At 41.3% G+C, this 18,681-nt stretch overlaps 2 protein-coding genes across 2 annotated transcripts; one reads left to right on the plus strand and one right to left on the minus strand.

Annotated features, from left to right (window-relative positions):
- The first annotated feature begins 3,397 nt into the window (after nt 1–3,397).
- On the plus strand, nt 3,398–8,276 carry LOC109513011 (thyrotropin-releasing hormone receptor). Its single transcript, XM_019865198.1, has 3 exons — nt 3,398–3,592; nt 4,819–5,640; nt 6,847–8,276. Exons 2-3 carry the CDS (start codon nt 4,873–4,875, stop codon nt 7,075–7,077), a joined length of 999 nt encoding a protein of 332 aa, XP_019720757.1. The 5' UTR covers nt 3,398–3,592; nt 4,819–4,872; the 3' UTR covers nt 7,078–8,276.
- A 4,629-nt stretch (nt 8,277–12,905) lies between these two features.
- Nucleotides 12,906–16,350, minus strand: pym1 (PYM homolog 1, exon junction complex associated factor). The gene is made up of 3 exons (XM_019865199.1): nt 16,096–16,350; nt 14,021–14,114; nt 12,906–13,940 (listed from the first exon to the last, which is right to left on the minus strand). Exons 1-3 carry the CDS (start codon nt 16,145–16,147, stop codon nt 13,448–13,450), a joined length of 639 nt encoding a protein of 212 aa, XP_019720758.1. The 5' UTR covers nt 16,148–16,350; the 3' UTR covers nt 12,906–13,447.
- Nucleotides 16,351–18,681: the final 2,331 nt, after the last annotated feature.

Below are 18,681 nucleotides of genomic sequence, written 5' to 3' on the forward strand. Positions count from 1 at the left end.
TGCTTAATTTTTATTAAGCACCCACCTTATTTATCTAAAAGTGAACACTTGTTACAGTGCAGTTTCTGCTGTTACTGGAGATATTTTAGCGGACTATAGTCACTAGTTTTACCAGCATGGATGAATTGAATACTTAATTTACCTTTCTAAAAAACTGTCGAATATCCATCCTGTCGACTCAACCTGACTTTCGGCAATGAACTGTCAGTTGTTGCGTTAGCATTTGATGTGGCGATGGTGACAGACACGTCAAATGCTCACGCAACACCTGTTGCGTTCAGGAAACCTGGGAGATTTAACATTACAATAATGGCAGGTTATCGAAATATAATTTAAAATGGCCACATTACATTGAATTTGATGCAATATATTAGCAAAAGTACAGGAAAAATAAATAATACTTTTTTTTAAATAATGCAATGAAATTATTTAGGGGGGCTAAAGACATTTTTCGGGAGGCTGAAGCCTCCCTAAAATAGGCCTAATGACGCCCATGCAATGCATCCTGAAACAATGGTGAATTAAGTCGGTTTATGTTTGTTCGCTCAAAGCTCCACTAGATGTCACAATGGTGCTTTGCGTTGATTCAATACGTCACCACGGGTGGCGTCACTCCTCCAAAGGAATATGTTTTACGATTGTGTAAGTATTCTTTGAGGGTGGGAAAAAATAACGATTTGTTCTGTTTCCATCACTTTCAAAAAGAACGATGCGCTCTCTCTTCAAAATCCTTTGTCTAGCCTTCGGCAGATTATTTTAAGATCTACCTGAATAAAAAAAAAATGCTTGCTTTTGTTTCCACATCTATTTTAAGCCTGACGTTTGACCACAGAAATCTGCATCGCTAATAAAGATGAAAGCAGGAATTATGATTGATCTATTTCCGATTATTCTCCCATCCATTCATATGTAAATGTTTTTGTTTCACAGACTTGTCTCATGCAAAATACATTAACAGCTTTTGAAGAGCTGTCCACTGGAGTGACGGCCATGCACGTTGTGCAGTGCATTTAACAGTACAGTACAATACAGTACTGGAATATGTTAAATTTGTGAACACATTAGTCATGAGTCAGAGTTTGCAATTTAGACCCCGACCCTGCCCTCCACGCACACACGCACGCACGCACGCACGCACGCACACACACTACCTTCAAAGAACACCTTTTGTCAGTATGACATGAGAGCAGACAGTGTCATGACTGTGGAAAAAAAAAAAACATCTGCCGTCTCTAGTCCCACCTAGTAGCCCTAATTTGATTTGCAAGAAACCACCATGCCCAAAGAAAAACAACCAGACAGAAGCTAAGGCATGACCGATTCGGTGTCTATCACTTTCAACAGCTGATTTTTGTTTCCAGGATTATTTTACTCATATCTGTCTGTGTTTGTTTTTGTTTCAGCGCCGGTTGGATGGAAGAGTGTTTTCCCTCCAGCCGGCGCACCTGTTCTTTATTGTCATCACGCCTTGTATTTAAAGACTCCAACTGCTGACACCCTCTGTTGGATTATTGACCTTGCTTGCTGTTTATGCTCAAGGGTGGTTTTCTAGACCTCTCAAGTTCGTTCATAGCCATTTTGGCTCCCTTACTTCCTTGTTTGTAAGCATTGGTATTATTTAGTCATTTTGATCTGGCTCTTGTTTTTTGTGTAAACTGGACTCTTGTCATTTTGTTTGTATACTTGGTGATACTATTAATTTGCCTTTTGCAAGCGCCTTTTGTTGATGCCTGTTTTTTTTTTTTCCTTGAGTCTATGTGACCAGTAAATAAACATTTTTGTTCTTCACATTTTGTCTGTGTCTGCATTTTTGGGATCCAAAACATTGTATGGTTCATTCTCGAACCTGACACTATGGACAGTTTTAACTAATGAGTGATATATATATATATATATATGGGGGTGTGGCTTGTAAACTCCTCCTTCAGGCAACATTAAGACATTCACTGCGCTGGAGCTTTTTCAACTGCAATCCAGCCATTTCAAACACATTTGTCAACAGTTAGGAGTGGAGTTTTTTCATCTGTGCTGTATGTTGCACATAGAGCACATTTGACAATAAAAGTTGACTTGAACTTGAAGTCTTGTCCAGTTTGTCTGAGAAATTCAGGTTGTTAAAACACTGTAATGACGAACAGATCCCTGTAGATGGCGGTGTTGTATCACTTTGAGATCAGCACAGCTTTTGAGTAAAGGATTATGGGGTTATTCTCAATTTGTCATGTCAATTATGAAGGAGAAAACATGTTCGGAATCGAACAAGTTTAGAAGCCCCACCCTTGAACAGAGCATGTATACACAGTACATTACATGAAATATATGTGCTGAGTATGTGTCACGGTAGGTGATTGAAAGTATGTGTCGTGATCGTGACACAAGGTGACGCCATTCATGGACTGTATGGCAAACAGCATGTAAAAAAAAACAAAAAAAAAACAAATGTTCTACTCGAGGACTGAAGCAAACCAGTGTCGCTTAATGCACTTTTCATACGTGTGTCTGTAAATAAATGATTTTGCCACAAGGTCTTTTTTTCACAAAAACAAGAAATACTGCTGTCTATCATTTTTTTATTTATATTTTTGGGTCATTTTTAGCAAAATACGTGTTTTCTCTGCCTTTTGCTCAGAAACTTCTGTTTTTGGTTAAACTAACCCATGTTCTACTGCTGATTAAAGGTGAACGGAAAATTCTAGAAACTTCAATTTCGTGGTGAAAGAAGAGAGTCTTTTTATTTTTCAATATCCTGTTGGTCTAAAAGGATCGGTCAAAATCAGATGTGTCAATTCAATAAAGGATGGCTTGAGCCACAGCTGCTTCTCCTCATAGGGCAGGTAAACGCACTCTGGGAAGCTGGTTTGAGTAGCTGCACCTGTCATTAAAGCAAAACTGTGGCAAGGTCTTTTACTTTCTGGACCTGGATCTGACACCTCTGGTCAAAAGGCTCTAAAAGCGAAAGCAAAAGGGGGAGTGTGCTTTGAAAAAAAAGTGAATGAGAAAAGAACTTTTCATAGAGTTCATAAAATCTTCTATCATCTATTGTCTTGTTAACACCTGTGAACCTTTCAAACAAGTGCAGACGAGGGAACATGTTAACAATGCCTTGTAAAATGTGTCTTTCATAATTGAAAGTTAAAAAGGGTTCAAAAAAAAAAAGACTGAAACTCTTTCCCCCAATATACCATTTGAACAACCATGTTTTCCATTTTACGTTTTCCCTGATAAAAATCTGCCGGTTGAGTGACCAATGAAAAGAAAACATATTGTACATAATTAGTCGCGTTTCAGTTGACGTGTCTCTGGGGTGAACTCACTCACAGGCGAAACCATCCTCTGTGCTTTCAGTCATCACAGTACAGGGACAATAATTATAGCTACGACCATCCGTTTCCCATGACGCTGAGCTTGAATGAGGGAGGACTGGATGTTGAAGTTGGTGGCTGTGCAGCGCAGTCCATCACAAGTGGTGCAAGTGGGCATACGCTGGCAAAATAGACAGTGAGTGGCAGAGAGCGAGGACCAAGCCGACAACTCCGTGTCTTGCCTGAGCACTGTCACCACATCACACTGAGCGCTGCCACTGCAAGTAAGGGTAAGGTGCACATTTTTACTCTGTTACCTACAAATTTTACTTTATTTAATCAGTTTTCATTGATTTTGCAAAGTCAATGTAGATTTGAAGACTGTTCTTCGTTTCAGTTTACAGTATGTTATAATTTTACATTTTATTGAATGACTGCAAATTAACATTCCACTCTATTGAATACTTTTGCTTAGTAATTAGGCTACTCTGAAATGTCTTATAGTCTAATTTGACTCCAATCGAAAATAGAACAAACGTTCTGGCTGATCTCTCATTTTCTTGAAATAATGGTACACATCTGACAAATTCTGCCAGTGAACTGACAGCGCAACTGTAGAGAGGTGGACAACCATTCATATTCACATTCAGAAGATGCTGACTCTTCAGCAAATCAAAACATGCATGTTTTTGGGCTGTAGGAGGAAGGTAGAGTCGTGCTCAGAAGTAAACGGCAAAAGCACAGGAAGGGTATGCACGCTCCCCACAGAAAACCCTTCGATTCAAACCCATTCCTTTATGCAATTGGGCAGGAAAGCAAAGAAATTGAATTTATAAGTAAATATTTATTAACCATTCAACGTAAAATTCAATGTTTTGTAAATCTGACACAGCACAGAGAGAGTTTTGTTAACAACACTGGCCAAATTTGATTGATTAAAACAATCACCAAGACTGAAAAATAAGGCTTCAAAATAGTAAAAATAAATAAATAAGTAATAACCAAAAAACAAATATCTAATGCCATGGCCGTATCATCATGTGTGTGTCTACCTGACATGGTTGAGCCAGCAAAATATATTCCCTTCAAGCCACTGGTGACTTGAACATATGCCACGGGCTGTCACTTGGCTTTCCAGCTAACAGGCTCTGGCCCATTTTTGCATAGTTTACACACACACACACACACACACACACACACACACACACACATATATATAAATATACTCAGTATATATATATATACAGTATGTACTGTATATATAAATGCAGGCACAGGGCGCACATGCAAACTCTACATAGGAGGGTCGGAATAGAACCCTTCACTGCTGCACTGTGAGGCGGACGTGCTTCACTAGTCAATCACCATGCCACCATTTTTAAACATGTATAGCGGACTGAGAAATAAATCGATGATTTGGCTAAACAGTGTCTATAAATACAGCAGAAAATAGAAAAACAAAGACGGTACACGTGAACACAAGTTTTTGTTGTTTCAAACAGAAATGTGTATGCAGGAATCTTGGTGGTGCAACTGAAGATCCACAGAAGTGAGGCTGCAGTATTCAAACATGGAGAACTACACAGCAAATGTTCAGAATCTCAGCAGGCTTGTAAATATGACGAGAACGCCTCTGAAGCCTCTCGAAGAGCAGGTGGTCACAATTGTTTTGACGCTCCTCATCTGTGGAGTGGGGATTGCTGGAAACATCATGGTGGTGTTGGTTGTGTTGCGGACCAAAGACATGGTGACCCCGACCAACTACTACCTCGTTAGTCTGGCGGTGGCTGACCTCATCGTACTTCTGACTGCAGGCCTGCCTAACATCTCCGATGTGGTAGCATTCTGGATATACGGCTACACGGGATGCTTGTGCATCACCTACCTGCAGTACCTGGGCATCAACGTGTCCTCGTGCTCCATCACTGCCTTTACCATCGAACGATACATTGCCATTTGTCACTCCATAAAGGCTCAGTTCTTATGCACCGTTTCGCGAGCCAAGAGAATCATTGCTGGCGTGTGGGTCATCACATCACTCTACTGCATGATGTGGTTCTTTTTGGTGGACACAGATGAAACAGTCTATGCCAATGGCGTGGTGGTTACCTGCGGCTACCGTGTCTCCAGGAGCCTCTACATGCCAATCTACTTCCTAGACTTCACTTTGTTCTATGTGATCCCGGTCATCGTGGCCACCGTGCTGTACAGCCTCATCGCCAGGATTCTCTTAATGAGCCCTCTGCCCTCGCATCTCGACACCAGAGGCTCGATTCACCAAGGTGGCTCCGGCAAGACTAAGAAGGCCAACAAGGGGGCAGTCTCAGCCAGGAAGCAGGTAGAGTACAACACTGGAAATATCGCATGGAGAAAAAAAAAAAATGAACTCCATGGTGGGAGGTTGCATTCCTCTGTAGGTGCTGCAATTCAGTGCCACACTACGCTCCCATAACTTCAATTGCACATATTTATATTTATCTATTTTCGAAATTGGACAACAGATTTTACTCATCATTACCTATCCTGCTCATCTATCTATCTATCTATCTATCTATCTATCTATCTATCTATCTATCTAGCTATCTATAGCACAGGTGTCAAACTCAAGGCCCGGGGGCCAGATCCGGCCCACCACGCCATTTTATGTGGCCCGCGAAAGCAAATCATGTGTGTCCATGTGTCCATAATCATTGCTCAAATCTGTACCGAAATGTGAAATTGTCATGTGTAATAAATAACTAATACGTTTTTTTTACCCTGTTTATATTCACTTCGACAATAATTGACTGATTTCAAAACTAGTAATCCATCAATATGATTTGTTGTGTACAAGTAATAATACGATCTGATGATTAAACATTTATTCAGTTTCACTGTTGTAATGGCCCTCCGAGGGAAGACGTAACTCCAAAGTGGCCCGCGACAAAAAATGAGTTTGACACCCCTGCTCTATAGACTCGCGCCGGGCACAATAACAGAGCCCATTGGGTTCCCACAGCTTTGCTGACGCTGTCAAGTGCCTACCTAAAAAAAAAAAAAAAAAAATTTTTTTTTTAAAGTAAATTACAAAAAGAAAATGATTCAACAAATGAAAAGGGTTTTTTTTGTTGTTTGTTTTTTTTCGAGATTAGACAGTCAGAACATTCTTGGAATCAACAAATTCAAACAATTCTCTTAAATAAGTTCAGGGACTGGAAATCACTTGCTTCTCCCAACTGTTACATTATCGTCATTAATGCTCTGTGGTTCACGTTTGTCCACGTTCCTGCTGTCGTCACAGTTGTCGCTTACTTAATCAATCAATTAATCAATCAAAACATGAACTCATTTGTGTTTGACTTTACTGCTCTCCGTCATTATCTGCAGAGGTTGAAAAAAAAAAGATCATAAAATATAGAAAATAGAGTGTAAATATCTTCTCAAATGTAGGGTTGAAATGGTGCTATGGCATGTAACAAAGAGAGCAGAATCTCTGCCACCCGGCTTTGGGGCTCCAGTGCAGATGTATGACTGCCTTTGCTCTTCTTTGTGTGAACTGCCACAGATGACAAAGATGCTGGCTGCCGTGGTCATCCTCTTCGCCCTACTCTGGATGCCTTATCGCACGCTGGTCGTGGTCAATTCCTTTATCGACCCTCCGTACCACAACATGTGGTTCCTGCTCTTCTGCAGGATGTGCATCTACTGCAACAGTGCCATCAACCCCATCATTTACAACCTCATGTCCCAGAAGTTTAGAGCAGCGTTCAAGGAGCTCTGCAAGTGCACCCGTTGAAGCAAAGATGAGGCGACGGAGTACAAAGTGCCCATGTGTTACAGTGGGCCAAAACATTCCTCCCATGAGAGCAATGTGCCGATTACAGAGCAAGAGGATGTGAATGACAGGACCCTCAAGAGCTTCAACTCAGCAGAGGGTGATGTTTAACTAAGGCTTTGCATGGGTGAATTTACAATAACAAATGAAACATCTATGTTTAATGCACTGCTGATGTGAATTAGCATTTATTGTGACACTGACCAGTCAAGTCAAATCTATTTATGTGTCATTATTATTGTAGAAAACAATTCATCAAAGGCGTCATTATCCTTCACCATCTTTTTTTCCCCCCCAAGAAACTAACCTTCACCTTGTGCTAGACTTGCACTTGGCACAAAAACATGCATCTTTGGGTCCAATTTGGACAGTTTCACTTCGGGGTGTACTCACTTTTGTTGCCATTTGTTCAGTTATTAATGGCTATGTGCTGAGTCGTCATGGGATACGTTTCTGGTTTTGTGTTTTATTGGAACTGTTTGTGTCGACACAATGTACTGTATGCCCACAATACTTTTATTTGCTTTGTGAGGCAATGGCGGTATTATTACGTATATGTGTGATCAATTCGAAATGCAAAGATCTGCAGAAGTTCATTGTAATTCGACCATGATCAACAATTAGATTCAACAAGAGGCGATTGTTTGGATATCTTTTAAAATGTCGTCAAGATGGAGGCAGTAGCTGTTGTGTACACTGTACAGCACTGATAATGTTATCCATTGTTCAGGCGGAAGCGCATCTGTGTTGTTCAACGACAAAAGCTCTTCAGGTGCTTCGGATGCACGAGTGCAGTACGATACAGTACAAAGCTCACCGAGAGCTACATACAGGGGCATTGCGAAGCATAAAGCTCAACTGGGTCACAGGCCCCCTACGACAGTGGCCCGCAGGCTACTCGGTATCTTGCTGCACGCATATATTTTGGGAAAAATAAAAATTCCGTGGTGGTCAATGTATGGCCTAAATGCGCCATATCACCACGGCAGCAATGTAACAGATAGCAGTTGATCCGTGAAATATCAGTCGGCCTATGAACCGGTCGTATGTCCCCTTCCTCCTAGACGCGCACGCTGGTCCAACCCCACTGCTGCACTCTTAATAACGCTACCACTTGACATATTCCCGAATGTAAGAATATGGATCTATGATTAAATATTTCTGGCAGCACAGTGGTCGACTGGTTAGCACGTCCGCAGAGATGCAGATTTTATATGTATATAAAATGTACATTGATGTGCTAACAGTTTCTTGCATGATATTTAAAATGTGTTTTTTTTAAGGAATGAACGTTGAAAAATCAAACATTGTCCCTTTAAAAATAATTTTAAAAGAGAAAAAAATATATCACAAACATTACACACTTCTTCTGTTCTATTTTGAATCGGGTATTATTCGGACAGCCGTGAGGCCATCAGCATTCAACAGCTTCAGCGTTGCAGTTTTTATCAGCATATTATTCATTGTTTTCTCACTTGACATTGGAGCAGCGTTGCAAGTTTTTCCTGTCCTTGACTGCCGGTTTGAGAAGCTTTAGAGTTGTCACCCTTCTCCAACACGTGGAACAATTTATTCTATGCATGGAAAGCTTGTCAAAACAGGATCTGATAGGGATACAAAAATTGCAAAAGGTCAATTGTCTGACATGAGATTCTGTTTAACTTCAGTCCACATAATTATTCAACTGCCCAAACCAAGTCACAATGCGAAATAGAAAATGAAACCATACAGCATTTCATTTAAATCGGGCACGTTGCGCATATCTTTCCAGAATTTTTCTTGTACATTCTATGCTATATAATTGGCAGGGTGGCGAAATAGACATGTTGCATTAGGATCCTATGCAACACACTGATAGTCGTGATCATGCATACATCGGCATTGTTAACTAAAAACCAGGCATTAAAAAAAAAAAAACGTTTCACATTATGACATATAAGGCTTGCCACTATACCTCGTAAAAGTCTTTTTTTTCCATGTTCTTGAAGCACTGAATAAACATGAATTAATTGTATGCATATGTTTCCACTCTTGAGTGCAAAAAGTATGTGGACAGCATGTTCAGAGGCATCATTGATTGGTCTTACACAGACAGTAAACATCTTAGTGACTGGATGTGTGTAATAAATATTGACTTTCATTAGATTGTTCCACAGTCTAGTTGTCCAATCGAAAACCTTGACATAAACCAGCTTTCATTTATGGTCTTGAGTCAGGTCACTTTGATCTCCGTGTCAACATGTTTGCCCGTTATCAGGCCTTCAATGCATTCAGGTGGAAACCGAAATGGTCACCGAACGTCAATGATCACAACTTATACACAAGAGTGCACATAGAGGTCGTAGCAATTGTTTGACTGCATACATACACATTTCCTCTTCCTCATGAGCAGTAGCAGCAGGTTTATTTGGAGCCTCTTCAGCAAATACACTACTCACAAAAAGTTCGGGATATTTGGCTTTTGGCTGCAATTTCAGGACGAGCCTAAAATGCATTCATTTTCAGGTGAACTTAATGTGGTCTTCTCTCAGCTTTTGAATGCACATGTCCAACTGTTACATATTTCAATACGTTTTGCACCAGTTGCTGTTCTTTAACAAGGAACTTCACGGCAAAATTCACAAGCGGTGTTTGATCGTTGAATCAACCAAAAAAATGTCCTTGTCCAGTTGGAGCTGGTGTTTAAGCAGTCGTTCTCATCAGGCTGTTCACATTTTGACATCATGAGCGTCAGGTTCGGAAATGAACCGAATAATATTTTGGATCTCAGATATGCAGGCTTGATAACAAAATATATTTTACAGAAAAGCGAATCAACTGCTGATTTTTGAAGATATCACATTAGTGATTCTCAAGTAAGTGAAAAGTTGTTACCTTACTACAGTTTTTTCTTTTTTGGTTCTGAATGTGGACATGGCATTCGGCTACTATCAAGTAAAGAGCTATTCTGCGGGAAAGAGGGCTGTTGGCCACCAGAGAAATTTGGAAAAATCCTCAACTATTTGTCTTAACACTCTTAACAGAAAGGTGATGAAATTAACTTGACAATACCAACAATATATAATTGCTTTCTTGACTGACTTTAGCGTGTTTCAAAAAGGTGAAGAATTTTAAAGTGGTCCTTCCATTTGTGTATGTGGCCCTCAAATGAAAAGGTTTGGACACCCCTGATGTAGGACTTGTCCACCACAGTTTTCATGACTGATTGTTTCATTTTCACTTTTGGTTCTCAGTGTAAAAAATAACTACAAAAATGCTCACCCGTACGAAATAATGATTGACATTTAATTTCTTGAAGTTGGTTCAGGTCAGTCAACAATCATAACACTGCCCCTTAGTGTTTGGAAGAATAATAATCAAAACATGCAAAGACAAACATGGGGCTTGTACAGTTGTGAGGCATAACAGTGTGGAAATTTATCCTGAATTTAAATCCACAAATGTGGATTTGTGGTGATTGTACTCATTGTGCCACACAGACACACGTTGAAGACGTGACATCATCTTTGGTAGACATCTCCTTCAAAGCACGAGGAGGGATTGATGAACTTGTCCTGATATGTCTCATTAGCCCAAAAACTTTTCTAATTCCTCAATGGAATTTCTGGTGGGGGGGGGAAAAAAAAATCCTATAAACCACAGGTGTCAAAGTCAAGGCCCGGGGGTCAAATCTGGCCTGCCACATCTTTTTATGTGGCCCGCGAAAGCAAATCAGGCATGTCAAGTTCCATGATGCTTGTTAAAGTCTGAACCAAAAGTTCAAAATGTCATATGTAGTCTACAATCATTATTCTTGACTATCTGATTTTAAAATGAGTTATTCATCCATTTGTTGTACGCTGTGTATGTAATATGTGGAGGGGATTAAACATTTATATGGCTTCCAAAAATTCATAACGGCCCTCCAAGGGAAACAGTAACTACAATGTGGCCTGCGACAAAAATGAGTTTGACACCCCTGCTATAAGCGGAGGAGCAAGGAGTGGGACCTAGAGCTGCAATTGAGAAATGAGATGAGCCCATCAAGTAAATGAACCCTTAATAAGAGATACCATCCAAAAAAAAGGGGAAGTGTTGAAAAGTTACTCTTTTGTCAAGTTATATTTTTTTCTTTGTTTCATGTTAGGAATACAATGTCAATGTTATACATTGGTCGACACAACAATTTTGTAGATGTAGATGTATGGCTGCAACAGAGTTGGGTGGGGTGGGGTGTAAAGTATTTTCTTCTTCCTCAGAGGGGGCATAACAGAAAATAACAAAACACTGATTATTAGTATGATTGTTAGCCCATCTATGGCATCTGCCAAACTGCTGCATGATGAGAAGCAAGTCGAGTTTGCTGCCACCAATTAGTACTTGGATCCTAAATTTTTGCTTGAGTCGATGCAAAAAACCCAAAACAACAAAAAAAAAACGACCCTCCCCCATCCCGACAGTTGGTATCCGAAAAAAATTCACAAGGCGCCACAGTATTGGCAGCCGTGCTCACTCCATATGCTTCGTGAATAGTTTCATTGCCTCCGAAATCGTATCTGCTGCTTACCACCCGCCCAAAAATCTGACAGAGATCATTTTTGCTGTCGCATGTGGTTTTAATTTAAGATGGTGCCAAATGATTACATCAATCATTTTTAACACACACGTCAATAAGCCACATCTCATGTTTTTGTTTTCAAAAGATACAAAATGGATAAGAAGGAACACTAGTTTGGGTTTTGTTTTGTTTAAAAGATGTGAAAAAAAACAAACAGCAGTGTGAAATGGAAATAACAGGGCAGACTTGGCGTGAGTTGCTCGAGAGCCGGCTTTACATGGAGACGCTTTGGTCATTCCGACTGGAATCATTCCGAATCAAGACCTCTGGTCAGCTGTTTGTATGTGACGCGATCTCCAAATCCAATCGCAATGAATTTGGGATGTTGTCTGAAACATAAAGAAATAAAACAGAAGACAATGATTTGCAAACCATGTTCAACCTATATGTAATACACCACAAAGACAAGATATTTCATGTTCAAACCGATCCATTTGATTGTTTAGCAAATAATTATAAACACAGTCCAAAAAAGCTGGGACAGGGGGCAAAAAAGACAACATTGATGGATGCTCATCAAACACCAGTTTGGAACTTCCCACAGGTCACTGGGGCAAACTGGCAACAGGTGAGTGAAGTGATTGGCTATTAAAAGGAGCTTCCCAGAATTGTTCAGTCACCTTTCACCTTTGTGAACAACTGCGTGTGAAAATATCGACCAATTTAAGGACAATGATTCTCCACATCCAAATGTAATGAATTTAAGGATTTCATCATCTACGTTCCGGAACATTATCAAAAGGTTCAGAGATTGTGGAGAAATAACCGCATGGAAGCGGCAAGGCCGAAAACCAACATTGAAAGCATGTGACATTCGATCCTGCAGGCGGCACTGCATCAAAAATCAACATGTTGAACATCAAGCAAGAATGGGAAAGAGTTCCACCTACAAGGCTTCAACAATTAGTGTCCTTAGTTCCCAAATGTTTATTGTATGTTGTTAAAAGAAAAGGTGATGTAACACAGCGGCAAATACGACTCTGTCCAAGCTTCTTCAGAACGTGTTGCAGCCATAAAATTCTAAGTTCATGATTATTTGCTACAATAAAGCTTCAGTTTGAACAGGAAATATCCCGTCTTTGTTGTGTATTCAATTAAATACAGGTTGAACAAGATTTGCAAATCATTATATTCTGTTTTCATTTATGTTTAACACAAAGTTAGAAGTTCAGTGGAATTGGGTTTGTATTCCTATCTAACATTCACACGCTCCACTACGCTCATTAGACCAGCCGGGTGACTGGCGGCGATCGTTTAATGATCAAGATTGAGTTCATTTGATCTATTGAGCACAGTATTGTGATTTTTCTGAAAGCAACACCTTGATAAAAAGTTCCAAGTACTTTAAAAGAAGTTTTTCCGTTGCAGACGAGCTCTGGTAAGACGCTGCCATTTTCAAGTGCACACACGACGACGTCACTACGCGTTTAGGTCAAGACAGAGAATGCGCAGGACGGATGCAGGGCGAATATTGTGATTTAACTTTTCAAATGACGCTCATTGGGATGGGCAAAAGGAATATAGCTTCCCTTGTGAAAGCCCAAAAAAATGCCACAGGGATTTGGCCATTTTATTCCGATAGAGGCGTTTGTATGGAGCATTTTCATTCCCTTTGCTCATTTGGATTCATTCTAATTGGAATACATGGCTCCATGGAGGGCTGGCTCAGGTCGCCCATGTTAAGTGATATGAGATGGAATCACACAGGAAGTATTTGACCACATTTGTCCGTTCTCACGAGTGGCCCTCCAGCTGCTCTAAGTCTTCTCGCAGAGTCTTGGCCCGGGCCAACTTTTCCAACTGATCGTGTGTTGGCTGCTTGATTTCCCCCGAGTCCACCTTGTGCTGCAGCTCCTCCACCTGACGCAGCTTCTTTCTCATATTCTTAATCTTCTTAGCTTTTTCCGCTTCAGGGGAATCATCTGCCGCCGCCACTTTGTGCAAGTGCTCGCCACCCGCTGAGATGTTCACATTCTCAACAGCATCGGAGAGAGACGCCACGTCAGCCGCACTCTCCTCTGGGTCGTTCTGTTGCTGCTGTTTTCGCTTCTCTTTCCGTTTCAGGTTGCGCTTGGCCGACTTGGAGAGGCTGCCGGCGGCGCCGTCTGCACATCCTGGGATCTTTTGCTGCTGTTGCTGCTGCTTCTGGGGCTCGGAATCTGATGCACTCAGGCCTGGAGGAAGACCTGGTTTGCTTTTGAAGAACTTCACATATTTGTTTTCATATCTGAAACACAAAAAGGGGATCCAAACATTTCCAACAAAAACATGTGGTCCAATGAAGACGTTTGGAAGGAGCTGACTTACACCGGGACCTCTTCTTGGGGGACATAGCCTTCCCTCACCCGCCGCGGTTTCCTCCACGTGCCATCCGGCCGCTGCGTGGCGGCAATGTATTTTCCTGAACAACAGACAGTAACAGCATTGAGGTAAGCCTTCAAAGACACATACAAAACTATAAAGCTTACATTTGTGCTGCCAAGACACTGTATAGAGGTCGTTTGCACGTGAAGTCATTTCTGATTTGTAATTTTTTTTTTCCCCACTCACCAACTTGGGTGTATAGCAATCAACTGTTTGCATGTGATTGCAGCACATGTTTCTCAGTTGTTCTTAAAATGGTCCACTCTTGCTATGTCATTGGGTGTTCTTACAATGCCAGGAGAGCAAAAGATAAAAATTTATTTTGGGTTCAGAAGATAATTATACAACAGGGCCTGGAGACAAAAGAAATATCTAAAATAAGGTAAGCTAAGTGACATGGCCAATCCATAGTTTGGGCTTGCGTGTGTTTACCTTTGAAATTGTTGGGATAAGAGATTATTTTATCTAGACCACGAATAAAAAAGGTAATTAAATAATACTAAACTGCAAGCTGCTTATGTTTTGGACTCAGCAGCAAGCTAGCTAGCTGGTACAAGCTCTCTAGCGGACGAGTGCAATGCTGAGCATTGCTGGTCGAAGCTATATTGTGAGACAAATAAAGGTTTTCTTATCTCATCTTATTATCTTGAAACTTAAACCTCTACTATGCAAAGCAAAAGCCATTTATCCACAACACCCAGAAACGCTGCTGGCTTCTCTGGGCCTGAGCTCATCTATGATGGACTGATGCAAAAAGGGAAAGTGTTCTGGGATCTGACGAGTCCGCATTTTTAAAAATTGTTTTGGAGAAACATTCTGTGGACTGACTAGTCAAAAATGGAACCTTTTGGATGGTGTGCAGCCCGGTACATCTGGCGTAAAAATAGCATAGCATTTAATAAAAAGAACAGTGTGGCAGTGTGATAGTCTGGGGCTGCTTCACTACCTTAGGACCAGGAGAATGTGCGGTGATTGATGGAACAATGAATTATGCTATGTAGCAGAAAATCCTGAAGGAGAACGTGCGGCCATTAGTTCATGCCCTCAAATTAAAGAGCTCTTGGATCAAGCAGCAGGAGAACGATCCAGAACACACCAACAAGTCAATCTCTGAATGTTCCCAAAAATAATAATACAGTTTTGGAGTGGCCAAGTCAAAATCCGGATTTAAATCCAATTGAGATGCTGTGGCGTGACCTTTAACTGGCAGCTAATGCTAGAAAACCTTCCAATCTGGCGGAGCTGAAACAATTCTTCAAATAAGAGTGGGACAAAATTCCTCCAGAGCAATGTGAAAGACTTCACAGCAATTACCGCAAACGCTTGATTTCAGTTATTGTTGCCAAGGGTGGCACAATCCGTTCCGATGGTTTAGGGGGCAATTCACATCGGGTCAGAAAGGTTTGGATTTTTTTTTGTGCCTTAATAAATTGAGTTGTCATTTGAAAATTTGCATTTTATATTTCCTTGGGTCGTCTGAGTAGTAATAAAATTGGTTTGATGATTTGAAAGCTTTGTGTGTGATAGATACGCGAAATATGTAGCGAGTAGAGTTGCGAATAGACTTCCAATGGATGAAAGTAGGTACATAATTACATACATACATACATACATGAGACGCTTGTGCGACTTCCTCCTAATGTAAAATCCATTACATTGTGTTAAATACGTGCCTTGGCTCAGTAAAGCTTGGGAAACACAGCTTGTCTCCAGAGCACGGTAACGTGACGTTCAAGTACTCTTCTCCACATCACTTCTAATCAAAAACAGACCACCGTTCTCTTCGTGCAGCAACTAAATAAAAGGGAGGGAGGTTACAGCAAGTTAGTCGCTGCCACGCGATAGCATCATGCTAACTAGCAGCTAGCCTCCAAGGAGCAACGGTGATCCATTTGCATGGAAACCAAGCAACGTTGCGAACGTTGCAATAGTCAAACACACAGCATCGGCAGCCGCGTCCTATCGGATTTTGCCCGTTATGTTTGGATTTTGTAGCGTGACACATGCGCCGGGCTTACCAGACTCGTCCGTAACATAGGGGGTTGCCATTTTGAAGAGCTCCGTTTCCATCCGTGGCTCAAACCAAGCGATCCCCAAACCAACTCGGAGTCCCACGGTCCTCGTCCCAAAATAGGCAACCGCTACAGGATCGCTGGCATCGTCAGCTCATTACGTTGCCCTCGACGTAGGGCCTCACATAAGCCATAACGCCAGAACCAGTGGCGGCGGCGGCAGTGCTGCTTCTTCGTTTAATTTTCTGGCGGATTACATCTTTTTGGTGTATACCACCACCTACTGTGCAGGAAACGTAAAGGAACTTTCAGAAAATAAACAAGAGATACAAGACGTCCATCCTCATTTATGGAGTCCATTCCATCCTTCTCTGTCACTCCAAGGTCGTCTGTGCTCTGTGTGTTTCTTACACTTAAATAGTAAATCTAGATGTTGCTTTCTATTCTAATCTATATATTGATTATTTTGAGTGGGAGAAATGTCGGCGCCATTTGACTGTCGTTGCTGGACAGCCCCGGGGTGATTGTGTTTTGTGCCTGTAATGGGCAGCATTTTCACAGCACCGCTTTATTCAGCGGAAAAGTCGGTGCTGTTGGACAGCCTGCGGCTGGATGGATGCATGGCTTGAGGAACCGACGATGAGAAGAAAGGAGCGTCAGCGCAGAGCGCCGATTTGTAAACGGATTTACATGGGACAGGAGATGGATGAGAGCCAATCTCTTTTGCGTTAATGGACGCTACAGCTTGTTGCTTTCAAACTTAACTTTGAAGTGTGTATTCTGCTCATATTCAGTCATGCTATATAACTTTCCCATGCCCGCAGCGTAGCTTGGCGTCCTTGTAACAATCATCACTTAAAATTGGAATACTCCGTACAAGAGACACACAAACATTGGAATGTGCTAGTTGATTCAAGCTGAGAATCGGTTTAGGAGAAACGAAAGTTATGATGTCACACCTTGAGTTTTGGTGCCGCCCTTCTGATGATGTAAAAATGATGTGAATCTCTTCCTGCTTCACACTCGTGACACGCAGCCATTGTCTATAAACCGCGAGTGCCCGTAATATTCTGTTATTAAAAGCTTCGAAGAAACTGTTTATTGACTCCAGTCTGTAGTTGGATTACCAGCATTCCCCTCATCCGAAATTCAACGAACACGCGGGGGAAAGAAGGTCTATTTCCCCCCAACATTGCTTGTAGCAGGCGTGTGCACATTTTCAGCATGACGTCTTTGATTCACTGGTGAAAAGGACACTTTTATTCGCTCCTCTTTCATCTATAACTGTGTCAAACAACAAAGTGTATGTAGGAAAAGTGGTTAAGATTGCACGACTGTCTGTGTCTTATGTGTTGTGTTGTATTATTTTGTCATTTTATGTTAACTGTTCTTTTGATGGTGGTGCGGGCACCCGCAGCGGCTCCTCTTGTTATCTTGTTGTCTGGTTGAGAGGGAGGAAATTTCATCTGAGCTGTATGTTGCACATACAGCGCATTTGACAATAAAGTTGTACTTGACTTGATATCCTCGAAATCCTGGCAAACACCACAGAACCCATTGCTTATTAAGACGTGTGTGACAAAACCTTCATCGACTACCTCTTCTCATTGAATTTTGGATGAGGAGGATGTTGGTTATCCAAATACAGGCTGGAGTTGATGAACAGTTTCTTCGAAGCTTTTAATAACAGAATATTACGGGCACCCGCGGTTTACAGACCATGGCTGCGGTGGTCACGAGTGCAAAGAAAGAAGGGATTCACCACATATTTATATCATCAAAAGGGCGGTACCGAAACACAAGGTGTGACATCAGAACTTTCGTTTCTCCTAAACTGGTTCTTAGCTTGTATCAACTGGTGCATTCCTTTGTCTGTGCGTCTCTACAAGGTCTCCAGTAGGGAGTGTTCCAATTTTAAGTCATGATTGCTTCAAGGACGCCAAGATATGCTGCAGGCATGGGAAAGTTATACATGACTAAATATGAGCAGAATACACACTTCAATGTCTAGACCAGTGGCTCTTAATCTGGGTTTGATCGAACCCTTGTGGTTCGGTGAATCGGTCTTAGGGGTTCGACAGAGCCTCTGCCATGGAGGTTAAGACTAACCTCACTCAAGATGTCAGTTAGTTATGACACACCCACTTGGCCATTGCTGGCTGCAGATGATCACATTAGATTGCTTGTCCAATCAGTGCTACGGGAAATTTAGTTCGCTCAGAAGTCACTGTGTGACTGTCGTGATAGTACATCATACAATTAAAAAAACTATACTTATGCCATGTAATTTATATTTACTTTATTCTGTTTTTAATACATGTGTTTTTTAAATGTCTTGAATTTGTAAAAAAAAAAACATTTTTATTTTTCACTAATGAAGGGTTTGATGAACGTGCAGGGGCGTCACTAGGTTTCAAGAACAAGGGGGGCTTAGCCCCAAGGGGAACACAGCCCCTTTAGGGGGGTCCGGGGGCATGCTCCCCCGTGAGAATTTTTTTCTACATTCTGTTAAAAATCCATCAATTCCGTGCACTTTGAGAGCAAAATGAAGAGGCTATGAAGAACTACACACATCACATTAGTATCCTCTTT

The sequence above is a fragment of the Hippocampus comes genome, unplaced genomic scaffold (genome assembly GCF_001891065.2).
Source record: "Hippocampus comes isolate QL1 unplaced genomic scaffold, H_comes_QL1_v1.1 scaffold124, whole genome shotgun sequence".
Classification (NCBI taxonomy): Eukaryota; Metazoa; Chordata; class Actinopteri; order Syngnathiformes; family Syngnathidae; genus Hippocampus; species Hippocampus comes.

What these genes read in the sequence shown, in the direction of transcription:
- LOC109513011 (XM_019865198.1), top strand. Translation starts at nt 4,873, where the DNA reads ATGGAGAACTACACAGCAAATGTTCAGAATCTCAGCAGGCTTGTAAAT. An exon ending in CAGTCTCAGCCAGGAAGCAG is followed by an intron (nt 5,641 to 6,846) that starts GTAGAGTACAAC and finishes GAACTGCCACAG; the next exon opens with ATGACAAAGATGCTGGCTGC.
- pym1 (XM_019865199.1), bottom strand. Translation starts at nt 16,147, where the DNA reads ATGGAAACGGAGCTCTTCAAAATGGCAACCCCCTATGTTACGGACGAG. An exon ending in CTATGTTACGGACGAGTCTG is followed by an intron (nt 14,115 to 16,095) that starts GTAAGCCCGGCG and finishes TCTGTTGTTCAG; the next exon opens with GAAAATACATTGCCGCCACG. An exon ending in CCCCAAGAAGAGGTCCCGGT is followed by an intron (nt 13,941 to 14,020) that starts GTAAGTCAGCTC and finishes TTTGTGTTTCAG; the next exon opens with ATATGAAAACAAATATGTGA.